Genomic DNA, 17,535 nt, shown 5'->3' with positions numbered 1-17,535 from the left:
TAAATAGGGATTTCATCTCCAGGGGTGTAGTGCTAGGGGGCTTTATACCGAAAATTAGCCAACTTCTACTTTGGCTATTGTTTTTGGCAACATTATGTGCAAGAGCCCCCTTGTTATTTTCAGAGCACTACACCACTGGATTTCACACCACACGACTGTATTTTGCCTTAATTCACTTCTCCAAAGCCATGTGCAACGGCAACGGCCAGGTTAACGTGTATGTAGTTTGGAAACGAGGCGGATGAAGGCGGTCCTTCGCCAAACCCTTGGACGATACCGCCAGGAGGAAAGTAGGCCTCCAAAACAAAGTTCATCGTAACCATAGAACTCTGTCATACTAAGGAGAATTTGATATGACACACAACGAAGAAAGACAGTCTGCTTTAAGAGAAGGCTTAATTGGCCTTGGAGGTAATTATCTTTCTACCGGTCCATTTTCTACCTAGAGTCGTCGAGAATAGGACAGAAAATCATCATACTAGACTCTATTAAAAAATTAGAATTCGAGAAAAGGCAGATTAATGAGCATGATTAATCCTTACATTAAAAATTTATTTTGCTAAATGATCAAGTGCTCTATACGCCCTTTAAATTTGTTGTTGCAACTTGCAAGATCTTCGAGCCAGACTGTAGAGTAAAGAAAGTGCAACCCCGAGATATTTTTTCAAAGGTAGATATCCTGTCGCTGTGTACGAAGAATACTGGTACTCTTAAGATGCTGTTGAAGACAGTTATGAATACGTCGAAATGAGTACATTTTCTTTGTACACAAAAACTCGTTTATTTGTTGCTACAAAAATAAAAAAGATGCGGTGAATTTCTTCATTGACAGGTTCGTTTAGAGTCAATGATGAACTTTATCTGCCTGCCTTGTTTTTGCTTTAGGCATAAACATGTCTCAGGGCACTAGAAGTTAAGTCTTGCAAAGCTAGGAAGGGCAGAGTTAGAGAGAGAAACTGATTTCTAGAAAAAGAGGGTCTTCTCTGCAAATTTTTTGGGAACCAGTAAAACAATGTGCGCTTTGCTAAAAAGAGGACGTACCTCCCTTGACTCCGGCTCGCTAACCCTTACATTTCATGTGCTACAGTCGACGTTCTTTTGAATAACTACTTTTCTGCTGGTTATTTTTCAGTTTGTTAAGCTATAAGCCTGAGTTCCAGATCCCTGACCATAAGTATCGGTAGTAAGTAAGGCTCGGGCAATTAAACTATTAGATAGCTTGTCTGTAAAAGTCCTCTACAGAGCTTTTGCTTTTTGAAGTCAAACCATAAAAGGTGCGTAATGTGGCTTTATTTTAGTTCTATTAACAGTATTAACTGGATGCATTTAGGATTCAGTTTGGATTTTCAGTAATTAGAGTGCATGCGGAGGTAGCTTCAAGGTAGGCGCACGGGACCCTTTCATGCAAAGAAAAACAATGACAAAATTGACAATACCAATACATTTTTACCAATCAAAATTTTTTTGCCACTATATCTGTATCTTAAATTACCTGATGCCACAAAGGGTCGATTGTTTCTGCTAAAAGCTGTCCCAACTTCCCTTCTGGCAATGAGACAACAGTTTTCTGAATCGTTGGCTTGCTGACAACGGTGTTGAGTTGACGGGGATTTTGTAGCCACAAGCAATAAAAATCGGCACACTAATCACAGGGAAACAAGCATGCTTTGCATAGCAAAAAAGTTAAGGAAAAGCATCTATATATGTATATATATATATACATACATGTATGCGTTCCCCTCGACCCACCACGTAGTGTACTCATTCTTCTTGCACAAAAATGCCCCTGCCCACCTTGTAAAGGTTGTGGCATTTTTAGATCTGGGCATGCCATAGTTGTGTCCTATATAGGCCTATTTCTTTGGGCAAATGAAGAATTAAGTTCCCTCAAGATCAACATTATCTTGCAATGGTTTAACAACATCTGCTACTACTACAATCACTACAATTATTTAATTGAATATCCACTGGGGGAAAACAATGATTTTGATTGACTTCTTGTCACAGGGGAGCTCCTCCACTGTGACAGGTATTGCTTTTTTAATCTTGCCAGGTACCCTCCCTTCTCACCCCCAACAAGTTGTGATGGGGGAGCCTGTTAAGTCACTGACCAAACAACCATGTGCACATTTGTACCAATGTCACACTTGAATTTTTGCTCTTGCAAACCCAGGATCTCATTGGAAACTACAGTACTCTTAATTCCAGATTTTGAGTTTGCATATTTGATTTAGCCTTTACTATTTGTATCTGTTTTTGTATTTGTCTCTACCTAGCATCCGAAGGTAGTTTTTTGGACGCTGAAAAGCCATGCTTACCAAGCATTGTCCTGGTCCTTCCTCTTGATGCAATCATACTCTTAACTTTGACTCTTATCAAAGGAATCATGATTAGCCTAAGGTATATTTCTGCTTTGGAAAATATTGTTTTCTTATACCTATGACAGTTCATTGAAAATAATATGCTTTAAGCGTGTAGAATGGATGGATGGAGAACTTATGAGCTTGGGTATTGATTAAATCTGCTAATGAATATGGTAAAGGTAAAAATCCCAGCTGAAAATTGTTTGAACATATAAGATAACAAGTTTTCCTAGGGATACCAGTGAGCAACTTAGAAAATTTCCACATTATGAAGAGACATTCAATATTGAAGTAAGTTGGGCCACAATAAAGAAATGGTACAAATTTAAACATTTTTCTTTGGGAAGTGACAGTAGTGAGATAGATAATTAAAAATAATTAAAAGTTTCACAAAGTTTCTTTGCAAAAATAATGAAAAAAGTCACAATTCAAGATATAAAAATGTGGCTAGGACCAGGGTGCACTCCATATAAACCTAATACAAAAGGTATGTCCAGGCTAGGCCAGGTGTCCAAGTGTGCATCAAGGTACACCAAAAGATCTTATGCTGGCTGAGCCCATATAAGGGAAGTAGATAGTGGATTATAATGTTACTTTTAAGTTTTTTTGTGAAATTTCTTTGTTATACCTGTCCTACGTCTAGTGATCTAAAGTTTTTGGATACAGTATTGGTACACTGTTCTGTTTTATGGATATATAAAATAATTTTGCAATGTTTTTCAGTTGGTGTCCTCTATGGGGTCACTAATGTTTGTGCTGGCCACCCATTTGATACAATTAAAACAAAGATGCAAGCCCAGACTGGATTTGAAAATCAAGGAATGTTTAAGTCTTTCATCAAAACCTTGAAAACTGATGGAATCAGAGGTTTATACAGGTGACTTTTCATTTGTGCATTGAATCTGTTCAGGATAGATGAAGCCCTGTATGCCGGGGCGAAATATTAGTATGATTCAACACTCGTTGCAAGATTCACAGAATTCGGTGGACAGCCTATCCTGCAGTTCTTCCTTCTTACACATTGAATCTGCTGCTGTCTGTGTCTTGATAAATCTTTATAATAAAAAATTAATTAAAATAATCTCATGAATTGGATACAAAATATCATATTATCCCTTTTTTGATGCAACTCAAACAGATTTGTTGATGGTTGAGTGAGAATCTTTGCTGATGCTAATGGTTGTCAAAAAATTTTATCAAAATCATATTGTCAATATCTTTCAGCTATATGTACCTCAAGCTTAAGCTTTATGACACATTTATGTGTATCTAAATCAGCAAGAAAAAATGTCAAGCAGTCAAGCCCACTGTTTGTTATTTAATTTGCAATATACACATGCTCTAATTTCCCTATTTTTGTCTTCTAGAGGATGTGTACCGCCACTTTGGGGGTCAGGAATTTACCGATCAACACAATTTGCTGTATTTGAAGGAGTGTTAGTAGCTTTATTGTTAATTTTTTTAAAGCTCTAAGCTGACCAAGAATAAACTTATGTTAATTTTTTGTCTCTGACAATCAAATACTACCACTAAATTCTCCTTTGAAGTGTCTTAAATGCCGAAGCATACCGGATCGTGGCTCCTTGTTGATGGATGCTTTGGCCCTATTTGATGTTCATCACTCCCCTTTATTTGAAGATATTGCTCATTTATTCTTTTATTTTTCTCTTGATTCTCAACCTATGGTATTTTCTAAGGCTGCATATCATATACACTTCCATTTTTCTGTATTCCATAACTATTATAACATTATCCTAATTTTTACATAGGTATACTTATTGCAATGATTTTGGGAAAACACAGATACCACTAACTGGAGGTCTTCAGATGTAAGTTTATCTATCATAGCTGTTGCTTACTTTAGGCAAAATTTGAGGCCAAGTGTCTGTTCTATTGCTAGGGAGTCTTTAATGGTTACTGCACCTTGAAACAGAAAGCATGGAAGCAGCGTACCTAAACTTCTTTTGAACCTGCATATAGCAAATACATGTGTGGCTTGAGTAACTGTCCTTTCTAATAATTTTTTTAACAAGAAACTAAAGTCTCATTAAATAATTTCTAGAGTATTATAGACACAATGACAAAACGTGACTTTGAAAACTCTGGTCATTCTGCTTTATTTTTTGTGAAATTCGAGTGCTTGCTGTACCTACCATGCAAAATATATCCACCCTGTTCTGCAGTGACTTTGGCTTCAGTTTTCATTTGATCAACTCTACTAGTTTGATTCTTTGCAAACATTTGTGCAATAAAACATGAACACAGCTGATTGTCAGTGGTGGAGGGACATTTGTTTCCCTAATTGTAAACCTTGAGTTGTTTTTCCACTGGTTCACAATGCCCAGTTGTTCACCATTTCAGATCTCATACCCGTATTTGGAATCCAAGGAAAATGAATGGTCATTTAAAGATATTTTCTAGATTATTTTCGAAACACCAGCCCTTTCTTTAAGATACTGCTTTGGTATGAATTTATATCGTTTCGAGGTGAAAATTACCCATGTTGCTAACTGATTGAAAAATGAGCAATTGCGAAGGACAAAAAGTTTGCAGACGGGCAGTCTCGTATCAGTGTAAATGCTTAAGAACACAATAAAAGACAGTGTATCTATGACATAAACCTAAAATGGTGTGGTTTGTTGATCAGAAGCCTGTTATGGTCCGATTCCGTAGTTTTTTCCTTTTAAGGAAGGTAAAGGTACACTTTGTATTGTTTTTGCTTTTCATTTTAGACGTGTTTTGATTGGTGGTGCAGCGGCATCAACAGCGAGAGCAATCATCGAGACACCGTTAGAATTGGCTAAGGTATTGTTGAATTCATGTCACATTTTCAAAGCCCTTCTACCGGATAAAACTACTTCTGTGTTTGCCGGCACATTCAAGCTTCTTCGTTTCTCTCATCTTTAGTCGGAGCTAGTCGAATATTCCAGAATTCTAGCCTAATGCTAAAATGATTTTGCCTCTCAGAAAATTAAAGTTGTGGAAGAAGAACTTTTACTATCTTTTTTTTTGCATCTTTTTATTATTTAAATCAGGATATAGTTTGTCAGCTTTACTTTTATTCATTTAGCTTTTTATCTGTCTGCATTAGCAGGCTATTATCGATCGAGCTCTAAAAATACTAAAAAATTGCTTACTATTTTTGTTGCAACAAATCTAATTGTTTTGAATTTGAATAGGTTTCTTAGATTAAGTGCCGTTTTTGTCACGTCTTTATAGAGTTTTCTAAATTGTTCAAGGTAAGACGACAAACTGGACAATCGTGGCATCTGCGAGGTCTATATAAGGTATGTTCATCTCTAACACATACACTATCCACGTGAGACAGTTTTCTGTCGATCTTTTTCTGTATAAGGATACATATTATCTTACGCCTACTTCTTCTATGTAGGGTTAGCTACTGTTTCATGCATTACTTCGTCTAAATAAGGCTATTTTTGTCTATCATTCAATTTCATTTCCGCCTTCTGTCTAGCAGGTTATATCAGCTATATAGGCTACCCTTTCTCTGACATTTCATTTCATCTACGTTGAATAATCTTTATTATATAACGTCACTTGGCCTATTTACAGCAAACTCTTTTCTAACGAAAAGCTTCTTTCTTTGTGTTGGCTTGCAAAATTTCCAGCCTGCCTATTAAAGAAAAAATATAATTGTATTCAAGAAACGCGAGAATACATAATATACTCATTAACAATTTTTGCAGAAATATTCTGATTATGTAGCGTCTTCCAGATTTCAAAAGAGTATATAAAACCTAAATTTATGAAAAAACAAGCGTTTAAATACCAACGTTCATTCAGGCTTATTTGGACACTGCATTTGAAAATTACGATTAGCTCATTTAACTGTTTTCTTCCTAGTTTTAGAGCAGAAAATTGGCCAATAGTTTTTAATCCAATTGTTACAGCTCGCTATGTTAATGGAAAACTTATTTCCAGAACGTCACAATAGTATTCAGTGATGCTCCATACCAACTCGTACCCCCATTCCTATCACGCAATTTCTATAGCGATAAGGACTCAAAAGCATTTATCTCTCTATGGCGATTTCAGCCGCTTGTCTCAAGAGAGGAATTCTTCGCGCGCAGTGCGACCAAACTTTTTCAATTTTAATTATGGTTATTTTACTTCTTTGATTAACTATGTTAGAATCAACATTAAATGACCACTTTTTATAATATTTTTAATAATCTGACGACCGACCACTCGAGCGGTAATGGCAGTAGTCTGGATCCGCCATTGTATTCGTGTCTACATTTACAGTACAGAAGTTTCACATGATAGACTTCTGGAGCCATTAATTATTTTTAATTGTTTACACTTAATTATTGCAAATTTATATGTTTTGGTACTTTTATTATCAATATTGGTAAAATGTAAGTTTTATTCAGCACGCAATTAAGTTGCTCGGTACGTCTCTGGGCTCCAAATATTTTAATCTGTGTAAGTCTTTCAATAACAATTTTTGTACTTTCATTACATTGAGCACTTATGTCGTTTCTTTAGCCTAAGTGTTAAGTTATTCATTTTGGATGCCTCGAAAAGCCAAATACTTTTATTGCCAAATACAAAGATCTAACGAAAGAAATTTTGTATTACAGAACATTTTTTTTCTTAATTGCAAGTTAATATCAATGTAATTAAGTTTTTCTAACTTTTTTAGAGTTTGATTCTTCTTAAATTCCTGATTTTTCATAAAAAACGTGTTACCCAATTGGTTGAGGATACATAATTAAGATTTCTTGATTTCAACTCGTTTCCTTATTCATCCATTCATCAATTCTTCATCTATCTCACTTCCAATGTTGATCTACAATATTTTAGAGATAAGCCTGAAAAAATTAGTTTAGTTACGCCAGGGATTGATTTACACATACCATATCTACTTTTTTCATACCTTATCGTACACAAAACTCTTGTTTCCTGTTAACTTAATGTGTATATTCAATAGATCAGTCAATACTTCACTTGTCATTTTTAGTCTGTAATTCCATTGCAATTTATGTCCTTATGGATTATTTCCTGGCGTAATATTACCTTCATGTATCTTGCAATTTTGTGACTCTAGGGGTTTGGTGTCACATGGTGTAGAACAGTTGGTTTAATGTGTACCTATTTCATTCTGGTCGACACATTTCGAAGAAACATGAGCGATCAGTTTAAGAGGCCGATTCTGGGACCTTTTCTCATTTCTGGAGTTGCTGCCACGTATCCTTGAGTTAAAGAATTCTTTTATTAGTATACCGGATTGGAATATTGTTGAGGACTTTAACATAGATGTTTTTCCGTACACTTGTCAGGACGTTTCTAGTCCACCTTTCCCATTAGTCTTGCGAAGTTTTTATCGAGGAAAAATTACTGAATCTAAATGCAGTCAAGCCATATGCAGAGCTACTAGATCCTGACCAGGGCTGTCGATGGCTTTTGTATACAAGGGGAGGGGGATACGCCAAGGCAGTTCCTGTCAAAGAGCGCTTTAAGCCCCAAATATTATAGCTAGCCCCCCCCCCAATTCCCCCTATTTCTGCTTCCAAGCAACATTTGCAATTCACAGACCTCCAATTACGTTTGTCTCTAGCGCCAACCCTGATAGCTTAAACTTTTCACTAAAGATAACGCATATTGTCTTAGTTTGGGGAATGGGTATTCGATCAAGCTTTATTGATGAATTCTTGTTTAGGACAGCTGTGTCACAGTTATCATAGAAATTATCTAATAGTGATAATATTGAAAACTATTGTTAGGTATTAGAAAACATTGCTGCTTGTAGCAAAATATGTAGATAACGGGCGGACAATTTGAAGCGACCCTAGCATGTGTCCCTAGCATGTGTATTTGGACAGGATAGATATTTGCTTTCGTCTATTAGCCGTTTCAGAGAACTGATTTGAAATTGCCTTAACTTTTTAAAGCCTTGGTTGGTGGGTAGTTTGGCCTTTGGAATACATGAAATCACAAGTGCAAGGAAATTACGGACAGTAAGTTTTCTCAATCCTAGGCACTTTAAGATGATGGCTCGCAGCTTTTTTTGCTCTATTTTTCATAGATGCAACGAATTTAGATTAAAGTGGGGTCGAAACCCTTACCTTTTCTGCTGCAAGTGATATCGAGCATGTCAACTCTAATGGAAAATGCAGTATATTTGACCGATCAAGACTTTTCAACATTGGTTTCGATCGATAGCAAGCTTAAGGCTGTTGCAAATTATGACAAGACACTCGATCTTTCACGCTAAGGTAAACTCTCAAGAGGAGGATCGTGTTAGGCTTCTTCTCTTGAATTATTTCTTTCAACCAGAGGCAAATGAAGAAAGCTTCTGAAAGGCGATACATATTACAAAAATATGCCCATCTCCCGATGAAGGGAGGTTTTTAAAGGCATTTAACATGAATAGGTACATCAAATTGATCAGAGCACGCGCACAAGAAAGGAACTGCAAACTGCTCACGTGAAAACTCACATGTTCACATGTTTTTCTCTGTGCGCAATTTGATTGGTCAACCGCTCGTGGACGAGTGGCTGTAAGCCTTTTTTACCTGTGTCGAATGCCTTTAATTGAACTGCTACCTTTCGCGAAATTATGATGAACTCTTAAAATGATGAACTTTTTAATTGTAATGTTTTTTAGTATATCGATACAATTAGTTAAATAGAGGACCCTCATGAAAAGCACCCTCGAGTGACTGAGGCCTTCCTCTGTAAATATTTGTATTATTATTAATTGTCTCTGCCTTGAAAATAGTGCAAATGTGGGACTTTTCCAAATGTTTTTCCGGGCATTGTTTTTGTATGCTTTTGTCTTTGCAACCCCTTGCTGTTGCCTTTTTTGTCGTTTTTGTCTGTTTTGAGCAACCCAATTTCTGCTTTCATGTTTCCCAAACTCATGCTAATTTCGATAAAGTCGTGCTTCTTCAGCATTTCTGTTGTGGAATCCTTCACCTAAAACTGAGAACCAAGCACCTTGCCTTAATCTATTTTTTTCTCCTAGGATAAGCCGGAGTTTATTTAAACGTCATTAATCCCGAAATTTCATGTCGTTTCCTTCTCTGAGGTTTTCTAAGCAGACTAATCACAATTTATTAGTGGTCGCTCAAAGTCGAGTAAGACCCTCATCAAAATTTTATGACTTGGGAATGAATAAAAGGAGGAAACTCTAATACGGTTAAAATGTTAAGTGAACCCTCAAATAGGGCAGTGGACAACACGTTTTTGGTTGTCCAGCAAAGCCTTGTTTTGTCATCCCGATGTATAAACTATTTACAAAACCTTTTAAGGGTTTATCATCTTTGCTATAGGATCAATAACTAGTAATCAACGTACCGTGGTGATTTTTACACCAACTTAATTGAATCCTATTGTCGCTAAACCAGACTCTGAATTTGAAATTACATTTGTTTGCACTTCTGATTTTCTGTTTAATGAATCCTCGGTTCTAATGAAAAAAATTTTGCAAATTTTATCTTACCTCTGTAATAAAGTCTCATTTCCCTTAAGAAAAGAATGAAGGTAATTAGAATCTGTTTGATGCCAAGAGATATTTTTAATTCAAGATTGGCATCTGTTTTGCTCATGACTGTCCCTTAAAAATAAGTAAATTATATCTTAGTGATTTAGATTTTAACTTGAAAGTTTATTTGCTGTTCAGATTTCTTAGACAATGTTTTATCAAAGCTGCGTTAGATTTCGGTCTTGTTATTCGAAATTCCCAGTCCAAAGCTCATTGCACATCATGCACTTCGAATGCTAGGGGCTTGTCCCTCTGTTAGCAGTTTAAGTGTAGGCATCTTCGTTTCTGAATTCATATATTTGTATAAAATTCGACTGGATATCGCCCTTCTAAATTTACATGATCCAATTTATTTGTGTTGCTCAGTAGTTGTTTTGGATTTTAATTGGTACAATCCTTCCTAAAAGTCTTGGTGCACTACACTTCTTGGTCGATTCCTGTCAGATAGTTTAGATATTAACTCTACAACCCCCGTTAGATGCTCAGAGGTATGGTTTTGCCTTTTCTACCGGAAAAAAAATGATTTTTCAGAACAACACCTAAGGGATACAGATAATTTTGGCAGAGATTGTATGTCGATTCATAATGGGGAGCAGAGCAAGCAAGATCCAGAAATGAGTTTGTTCGGCAGCACTGATTACCGAAATAATTGGTTTTCGTGGTTTCTGTGCCCCCATTTCCTTATCCATTCGTAATTTTTTGCAATTTCTCTTCATGATGTAGCATAAATTTTCCTCTGCCCTTACGTAGCACCCAAGCTTTGATTAAATCGGCTATACATATTCATAACTTATTTATGATGCTTGTTGCATCTGCTGTGGGGTCAGTTATCAATTCAGTTAGATTTCGCATATTTTAAGTATTTGTTACTTAATTAATTAAGTGGGGCACTTGGCTCGATAGCTGATACAAATTTTTTTCAACTATCTTGAGCTCAACTGCATTTTTTTTGTCTCGCGTTTGTGACGCAGTTAACTTTCTGACCACCAATATCTGCTAATAAACGCTATCTGTCACATACAAGCTTGGTTCCATCTAACCCCAATTTAGATGGCGCATTCTTTATCACTATCTTTATACGCCACATTGCTGTAACTAGAGGGCCTTCTACAGAAAAGCTTCAGTTGAGCATTCTTGTTTCCAAAACTAACGAGCCTCTAATGACGAGCTTTCAGTTCTAATCTGTTATACACGCGAACATTCGATAAAGTTTGACTCCGGCTTAGGCCCGATTAGCCTCTGTCTCATGTTTTCATTTACTTGTAATGATTTCTAGATTACTAAAATCTCGCTTGATACTATTATTCTTCAAAATGATTTCCCAATCTTCGGAGGTGCGAGACAGCCAAACAAAAATATGAAATATAATGGCGGCGAATTTGCTACTTTTTAAAGTCACAGTTCACGCAGGAATGGCCACACATAACAGCTTAGGCCGCTTATTCCTTCGCGATTTCGATCAAATGAAGGGACTAATCTGTCTTCGCATGGTAATGATGATTAAGCTCAAATTTGAAAGTCATAATCGAATGGGAAAAAGATTCCAAAACGTGTGGAATGGGCAAATTAAGTTTATTCAAACACGCACAAATTTTAGGCCACCCTCCTTTTACTGTCAGAAAACGTGTTTACCAAACAGGGAACGCTTATTTTTCCGCCAGGGAAGGCCTATGATTGACTTTTGTTTAAAATCATAGAGTCATATCCCTTCCTCGGCATTTTTTTTGTCGAATTTGGACAAAATGCAAAATCTATCCTACGAAGAACTGGAAAAGGGACGTGTCCATCCTGTCCCCGCAACGACGTCATAATGTACCAGACCAAATACACCTAATCTTCAGGGACAGCCAATTATCTACAGTCTGCAATCACCTTTAACGTCATTTTTCAGGAATCTCCCTCCCATTAAATATTTTGGAAGATATTAAAGTTTCTCGAGAGCCTAGCAGTCTTGCAGATAACAAATCAATTTCTAGCGAGAGTAGTAAGGATCGATCTAATAGCTTGAGATTTACCAGTGTAGTGTGATATTTATAATTCAATATATTCTACCTTCCTTTTTTGTGATTTTTTTCGGTAAGAACGGTAGACAAATATCTGCGTTTCAACTTTCCAACTTTTTGAACCGTTGTTCTTGTACCATTGATTTCCCTAACATATGATTTAAAATGTGAAACATTTGTAGATAAACTTTTGCACATAATCAGTCTTGTTAGTTTTGGTCTATTTTTTCTACTTGCAGAGATATGTCAACTTGGAAGCGTTTGAATATGGTTTTTCGGGAACGAGGTGGATTTTTCGGACTTTACCGTGGTATAGTTCCAGGGTCGATACGAAGTTTTCTAGCTAATGGATGTGCAATGATCGTGATGTCTTATGCCCAAAGAAAGGTCTCGGAGTTCGGCATTAGAGGATGATAGAGTGAGTAGCATAAAAGTCTTTTTTGATTTTATTCCAAGATAGCTAGATTAAGTCTTTTTATAAAAAGTCATGAAACTCTCAAAGTTAAGTCCCTGCTCCATCCCTGTATTTCCGGTAAATATTTCTTAGTGTCCCCTTATACTGGATTTCACCCTATTGTGTTCCGTGTTAACCTTGCATCCACTTTGTTGAAGCTGTATAGAAGTCTACTTTGGTATTTGACACGACATGATACATATACTCTTCAAGTAGCTGTTTATTAAATCTCTCCATTCGCACACTTCCCGTCTCTTTACAAATATGAATAAATTTTTTTATAGTATTTTAATTTTTGGTGAGTCACAATATGCTTCAAAATTTGTTTTTCTGAGCAATATATAGTTCTTCGTTCGTTCGTTCGTTTGTTCGTTCGTTCCTTCGTTCGTTCCTTCGTTCGTTCCTTCGTTCGTTCCTTCGTTCGTTCCTTCGTTCGTTCCTTCGTTCGTTCCTTCGTTCGTTCCTTCGTTCGTTCCTTCGTTCGTTCCTTCGTTCGTTCCTTCGCTCGTTCCTTCGTTCGTAAATGGTAGAAAATGGAGCGTACTTCTACAATTTAAGCTAGATGGATGTACCTCAAAGTGTCTGCGTGAAAATCATGGTTTTTATGTTCCTCAAAAAACACATTTAGAAAAAAAGTCAAGCTGTCGATTAAATTAATGTCTGGCTTTCATTCTTAATCAATTGTTAAATTTCTTGATTCTTCAATCCCGACCCTCAACATTCTTATACAATTAATACTTAATGAAGATGAGTGCCCTAACAAGTACGTGAGCAAGTCATTGGTCAACAATACTACATTTTATTTGTTCGAACCACTGCTATGCAAACGATTTGTTATTCTCCTTGAAGCCCCGAATAAGTGGGATTCTACTGTGACTTGTGAAATCTAAGGCCGGTCTTTTTCACAATTCTACTCCTTTGGGCCTTCACCCAGCCCTACAGTTTACATTTGAAAAGGAAGAAAATAACTCCTTGCCATTCCTAAATGTTTTGGTTGAAAAATCTGGCGCTGGATTTCTTACAAGCGTATATCGTAAACCCACATTTTCGGGGTTATACACTCGAAGAAGTTCATTTTACCCAAAACAAAGAAAAATCAGCCTCATCAAAACGCTTACATTTAGGGCACTGATGATTTGTTCCAAGTCTAAACTTGACTCGGAACTTGAACAACTTAAAAAGATTTTTCTGGAGAACGGCTATCCAGAGAATGTCATTTCAGTTTACATTAAGGAGAAGATTATTTTCGGCTGACGTAAAATTCGGTCCCCAAAAGTGCCCAGTCTATCTTAAACTACCACCTTGGATCGGTAACAGTTCCTTGCGTTTCGAAAAACAGATAAAACAGGCCGTCACAAATTAGTTCTTTGCCGTGAATCCACGCATTGTTTACGGTACAGAAAAGGCCCTTCCCTCCGTTCAAAAGGATGGCGTTCTTACCTCCCAAAAGAGTTCCGTTGTATATGAATTTACGTGCCAGTGTGATTCTGGCTACGTAGGAAGCACTACCCAAAGATTGGAGGATAGAATAAAACAACATGTTCCGTCTAATATTAGAAACAAAACTCATCCCCAAAGAGAACAGCGACCTCGGTCTTGCAGATCTAAAAGTACAACTAAAATCTGCGATTCTGCTATCGGGCAGCATTTGCTGGAAAACCCAGATTGTGCAAAATACTGTAATGGCGACATGTTTCGGATTATTGGTAAAGCCCGATCGTCGTTCCGTCTAGCAGTTTTGGAATCTATCTACATAAGCACGGAAAAACCGCTTTTGTGTAGACAAAAGGAGTTCGTTTTCACCTTAAGACTCTATTGGTAACATTCTCAATAGGCAAGCGGCACTGATTGGTCAACCTCAACAGTCATGTGCTCGTGTTTCTAATTGGCCTATTTCGATCCACAACTGGGTATATATATTTCCTAGCGTAGAGTTTTCGGTCTATGTTCTGACGTTTTAAACTCTGAAGAGTGTCAGACGAAAAGCTTTAGTTTACTAAATGTTTGCTTTTTCAAAGCCATTTTCAAGTTTTGTACCACCAAAAGATTGTTAGCAAACACACAGATTATCCAGATTGATAATTGATTATATGCTTTTTGAGATTCTTTTTCCGCTATTTGCACCGTTTTGTCTTTGCATTGAAAAATAGTGGTGTAGTTATCAATGTACTAAAACCTCTTGATTTATGCTGTTCCTTTATGGTTTCCATTATTATCCCGATATTATCCTTTATTTCAATTTTCGTTAAATATAGCAACCCCAGTCTTCTTTAGGAAGAACCCTCTTGAGTAGAAAGTTCCACTCAATCAATCCCAACTGCCATACTCTAACGTCCTTAATAGAAGGAGGGAGTCTTGATAGTTTGGGGGGTCAGAAATTTTTCAAAAAATAAATAAGCAGGGAGGGTCCTAGTAAGTGGGGGGGGGGTCGGAAATGTGAAAAATCTGAAAAATTGCGTGATGATTCTTTTTTGGGGTCAAAGGAGATTTTCTTCTGAATACAATCCATAGCAAAATGACAATTATCACCATGTAATAATGCATTGCTGTATTACTAAAATGAGCAGGCTAATTATCATTGTGTACATCAGCCAGGCCTTGTAATTTTTTTCGGATGTTATACTACTTTTCTATGTTAAACCTTTGTACAATGCAACTTCTTGTTCATTTAAGAGAAACTTTACAGAAATTCCACACCTGCAAGATCAAAGGAAAACTGAAATAAGGGATTTGAATGACTGCGTATAAAAATTAATAAACGGGGGGATCCAAATAAGCTCCGGAGGGGGGGGGGTCAGAAAAAAATCAAAAACTTAATAAGCGTCCCCCTTCTATTAAGGACCCTAGAGTACACTACTGGCCCTTTCACATACATGCCAATGCCTTGTTCGATGCACTTTCTTTTTTTTCAGCTTTTTGAAAGCTTTCTTGTGGGTCAGTAAGGGGATCCAAAGCCTTTGTCCATGATATAAGATTTGCCGAAGTCCGTCTTAAGAAGCCTGTCACTTCCATTCTTTTGGTAACATTTTCTGTCACTCTTGACTAAGATCCTCGTATTTCATTCGCTGTGTAAAAACTTCTCGTTTTCCTAATCTATAACAATAGCTGCCTTCTAACACTCAATCAATGCTTCTCCTTTTCACATATATTTCTTTACCATCTTATTGTATTGTAATATTATTATTTTTAGCTCTTCGATGGGAACCAACTTAAAGATGGAGTGAAAACTGAAGTAGTTAGGATCTTTTTTGCACATTCTCAATGGTAAGTGGATTTTTTGTCTCAGTCAAACATAGAACTCTTTTATTTATCTAAAATAAAATGAAAATTGTAGTTATTTTGAAACGCCCGTTTATTTATGTTTCAATTTGTACCGGTATATTAAATGAAGTAGGATTTTTGAATGTCAATGCAATACAATTTTACATGTTTTGTTTTTTTGCTGGCAAGCCTTGTCTGAAGACGTTCTGAACTGGCATTGTTGTATGAAGCGTTTTGCGATAGTCTGTTGCTGTTTCTGAGTTCCTTACTGAAAATTGAGATCATTACTCATTGCCTAAGATAGACAAACTGATTGTCGAATGATTTCAAAAAATTGTCGGTACAGGCATTGCAGAGCAGATTTCTTTCATTTCTTTGATTTCGGAAAGTGGCGGCTGACGAATTATGATTCAAGATGTGTTGAGATAAAGAGACGTCAGAAGGAAAAATCTGAAAACATAGACAACCTAGAATAATAGTTTTTTATATTAAACTGTGAGCAATAACTTGAATGTGTATTATGATATATTGTTTAACGAAGAATATAGGTGTAATCGCACATCAAATATTTCACGCCAAAATAGTCAAGTCTAGGTATTACGATCTGATCCCAAGTTCAAATTTTTCTCTCTTGAACAATGAAATGTGAGCATAATGGTGGAAAATATTTCTGTTTTGACGTCACCAGTAGCAAAAATGAGAACAAACGCTTTTGTTTTGCTCTGAATATTATATCATTAAAGTATTCCATAAGAAATCCTTGTCGTGATAAAGATCTTCATTGGAAATCTACTTGGAGAAGGCGTTTGGGTAGGGATAATCAGCGGGAATAACCTTTCTGTTATCTGGTTTCAAAGGTTAGGGTGTATTTTTTCCTTCTTTGATATTATGACGTAGAGAATTATCATTTGCCTGCAGCCCTATTTGCTGGTCAAGCTCGGGACCCCGGATACCAAGCCTGGCTACGCCTCTCCGCACTGCAACGCTGTTCCCCACGTCTGCTCTGTCCTTTCCTGTATAATTTCCTCGAATAACTGAAGATCTTTTCCTTCATTTTAATCGACTTTGGCATCGAATCATTAATTTGTGAACTTTCCTTTATTGGTAACCTCGTTTCAGGCATCCCACATCGCTTTCAATGGTATAGAAGTGCTTAGAAACTCTTTTGTCCTTTTGTTCAATTATGAATCAATGCAGAGTAATCAGAGTAAAATTAATATTGAAGGGGGCTGCAGTACCTGCTTTTTCTGCTATGGGAACTATTTCTGCAAACACATCAGTCCCCCTCTAGCTCGCGTGCAGGCTCTTCTTTGTAGAGTCTGCACGCAAGTTAGCCCCCTCTATCTTCAAACGGTTTCGGTACTATTTTATTTACTGTCGTCCTTTTTAAGTTTAGATTTGCCATTGGTTTTTACTACCATGTTTTTTGGCTCGACATTTTCTTTTTAATTGGCACAGTAACTCATATTAGAGTCATTTCACTTTGATCAATTTACAGCTAACTAGGCGACCTTGCCACTGTATTTGTTTCTTTTTTCCTTTTGCTGTTGTTATCGCTTGGTGAGATTTTTATCTCGCTTATGGATAGCACGATCATTCTTTCATTTGTCCAGATTATTGCTCTTCAAATCGGTTTTGCATTTATCTGATTACACAGCTCATATGTTAGAGTTTCGGCTGATCATCTCATTGACCGCCTAACCGTGTCATGGGTGGCTAGCTGACTTCTAAATATGCACCTTATGCAATATTTATAAATTCTGTTCTTTCCCTATGCTTTTACATAGTGATTTTAAAGTAATTGGGTTCTTAAATAGTGTCAATTCAATTTGTGTGTCTTCATAAAATGGTAGAATTCTTCTTTAGATATCTGTGTTCGTCTCTTATAAGGTCTTTGCGTTTTCATCATTTTTGCTATCTTGTAATTGTATAAAGGAGATATGG

The 17,535-nt window shown here is 36.6% G+C and overlaps 1 protein-coding gene across 1 annotated transcript; it reads left to right on the top strand.

Moving 5' to 3' along the window:
• The first annotated feature begins 242 nt into the window (after nt 1-242).
• Nucleotides 243-15,755, top strand: LOC135694201 (mitochondrial substrate carrier family protein S). Its single transcript, XM_065212900.2, has 10 exons — nt 243-411; nt 3,087-3,240; nt 3,731-3,799; nt 4,133-4,192; nt 5,096-5,168; nt 5,603-5,650; nt 7,435-7,574; nt 8,279-8,344; nt 12,116-12,294; nt 15,521-15,755. The coding sequence occupies exons 1-9, from the start codon at nt 354-356 to the stop codon at nt 12,288-12,290; spliced, it is 843 nt and encodes a 280-aa protein (XP_065068972.2). The 5' UTR covers nt 243-353; the 3' UTR covers nt 12,291-12,294; nt 15,521-15,755.
• Nucleotides 15,756-17,535: the final 1,780 nt, after the last annotated feature.

The sequence above is a fragment of the Rhopilema esculentum genome, chromosome 11 (assembly GCF_057945365.1).
Source record: "Rhopilema esculentum isolate cy_ngs chromosome 11, ASM5794536v1, whole genome shotgun sequence".
Classification (NCBI taxonomy): domain Eukaryota; kingdom Metazoa; phylum Cnidaria; class Scyphozoa; order Rhizostomeae; family Rhizostomatidae; genus Rhopilema; species Rhopilema esculentum.
This window is presented reverse-complemented; position numbering and strand designations above follow the sequence as displayed.

What these genes read in the sequence shown, in the direction of transcription:
- LOC135694201 (XM_065212900.2), top strand. Translation starts at nt 354, where the DNA reads ATGACACACAACGAAGAAAGACAGTCTGCTTTAAGAGAAGGCTTAATT. An exon ending in AGGCTTAATTGGCCTTGGAG is followed by an intron (nt 412 to 3,086) that starts GTAATTATCTTT and finishes AATGTTTTTCAG; the next exon opens with TTGGTGTCCTCTATGGGGTC. An exon ending in CACCGTTAGAATTGGCTAAG is followed by an intron (nt 5,169 to 5,602) that starts GTATTGTTGAAT and finishes AAATTGTTCAAG; the next exon opens with GTAAGACGACAAACTGGACA.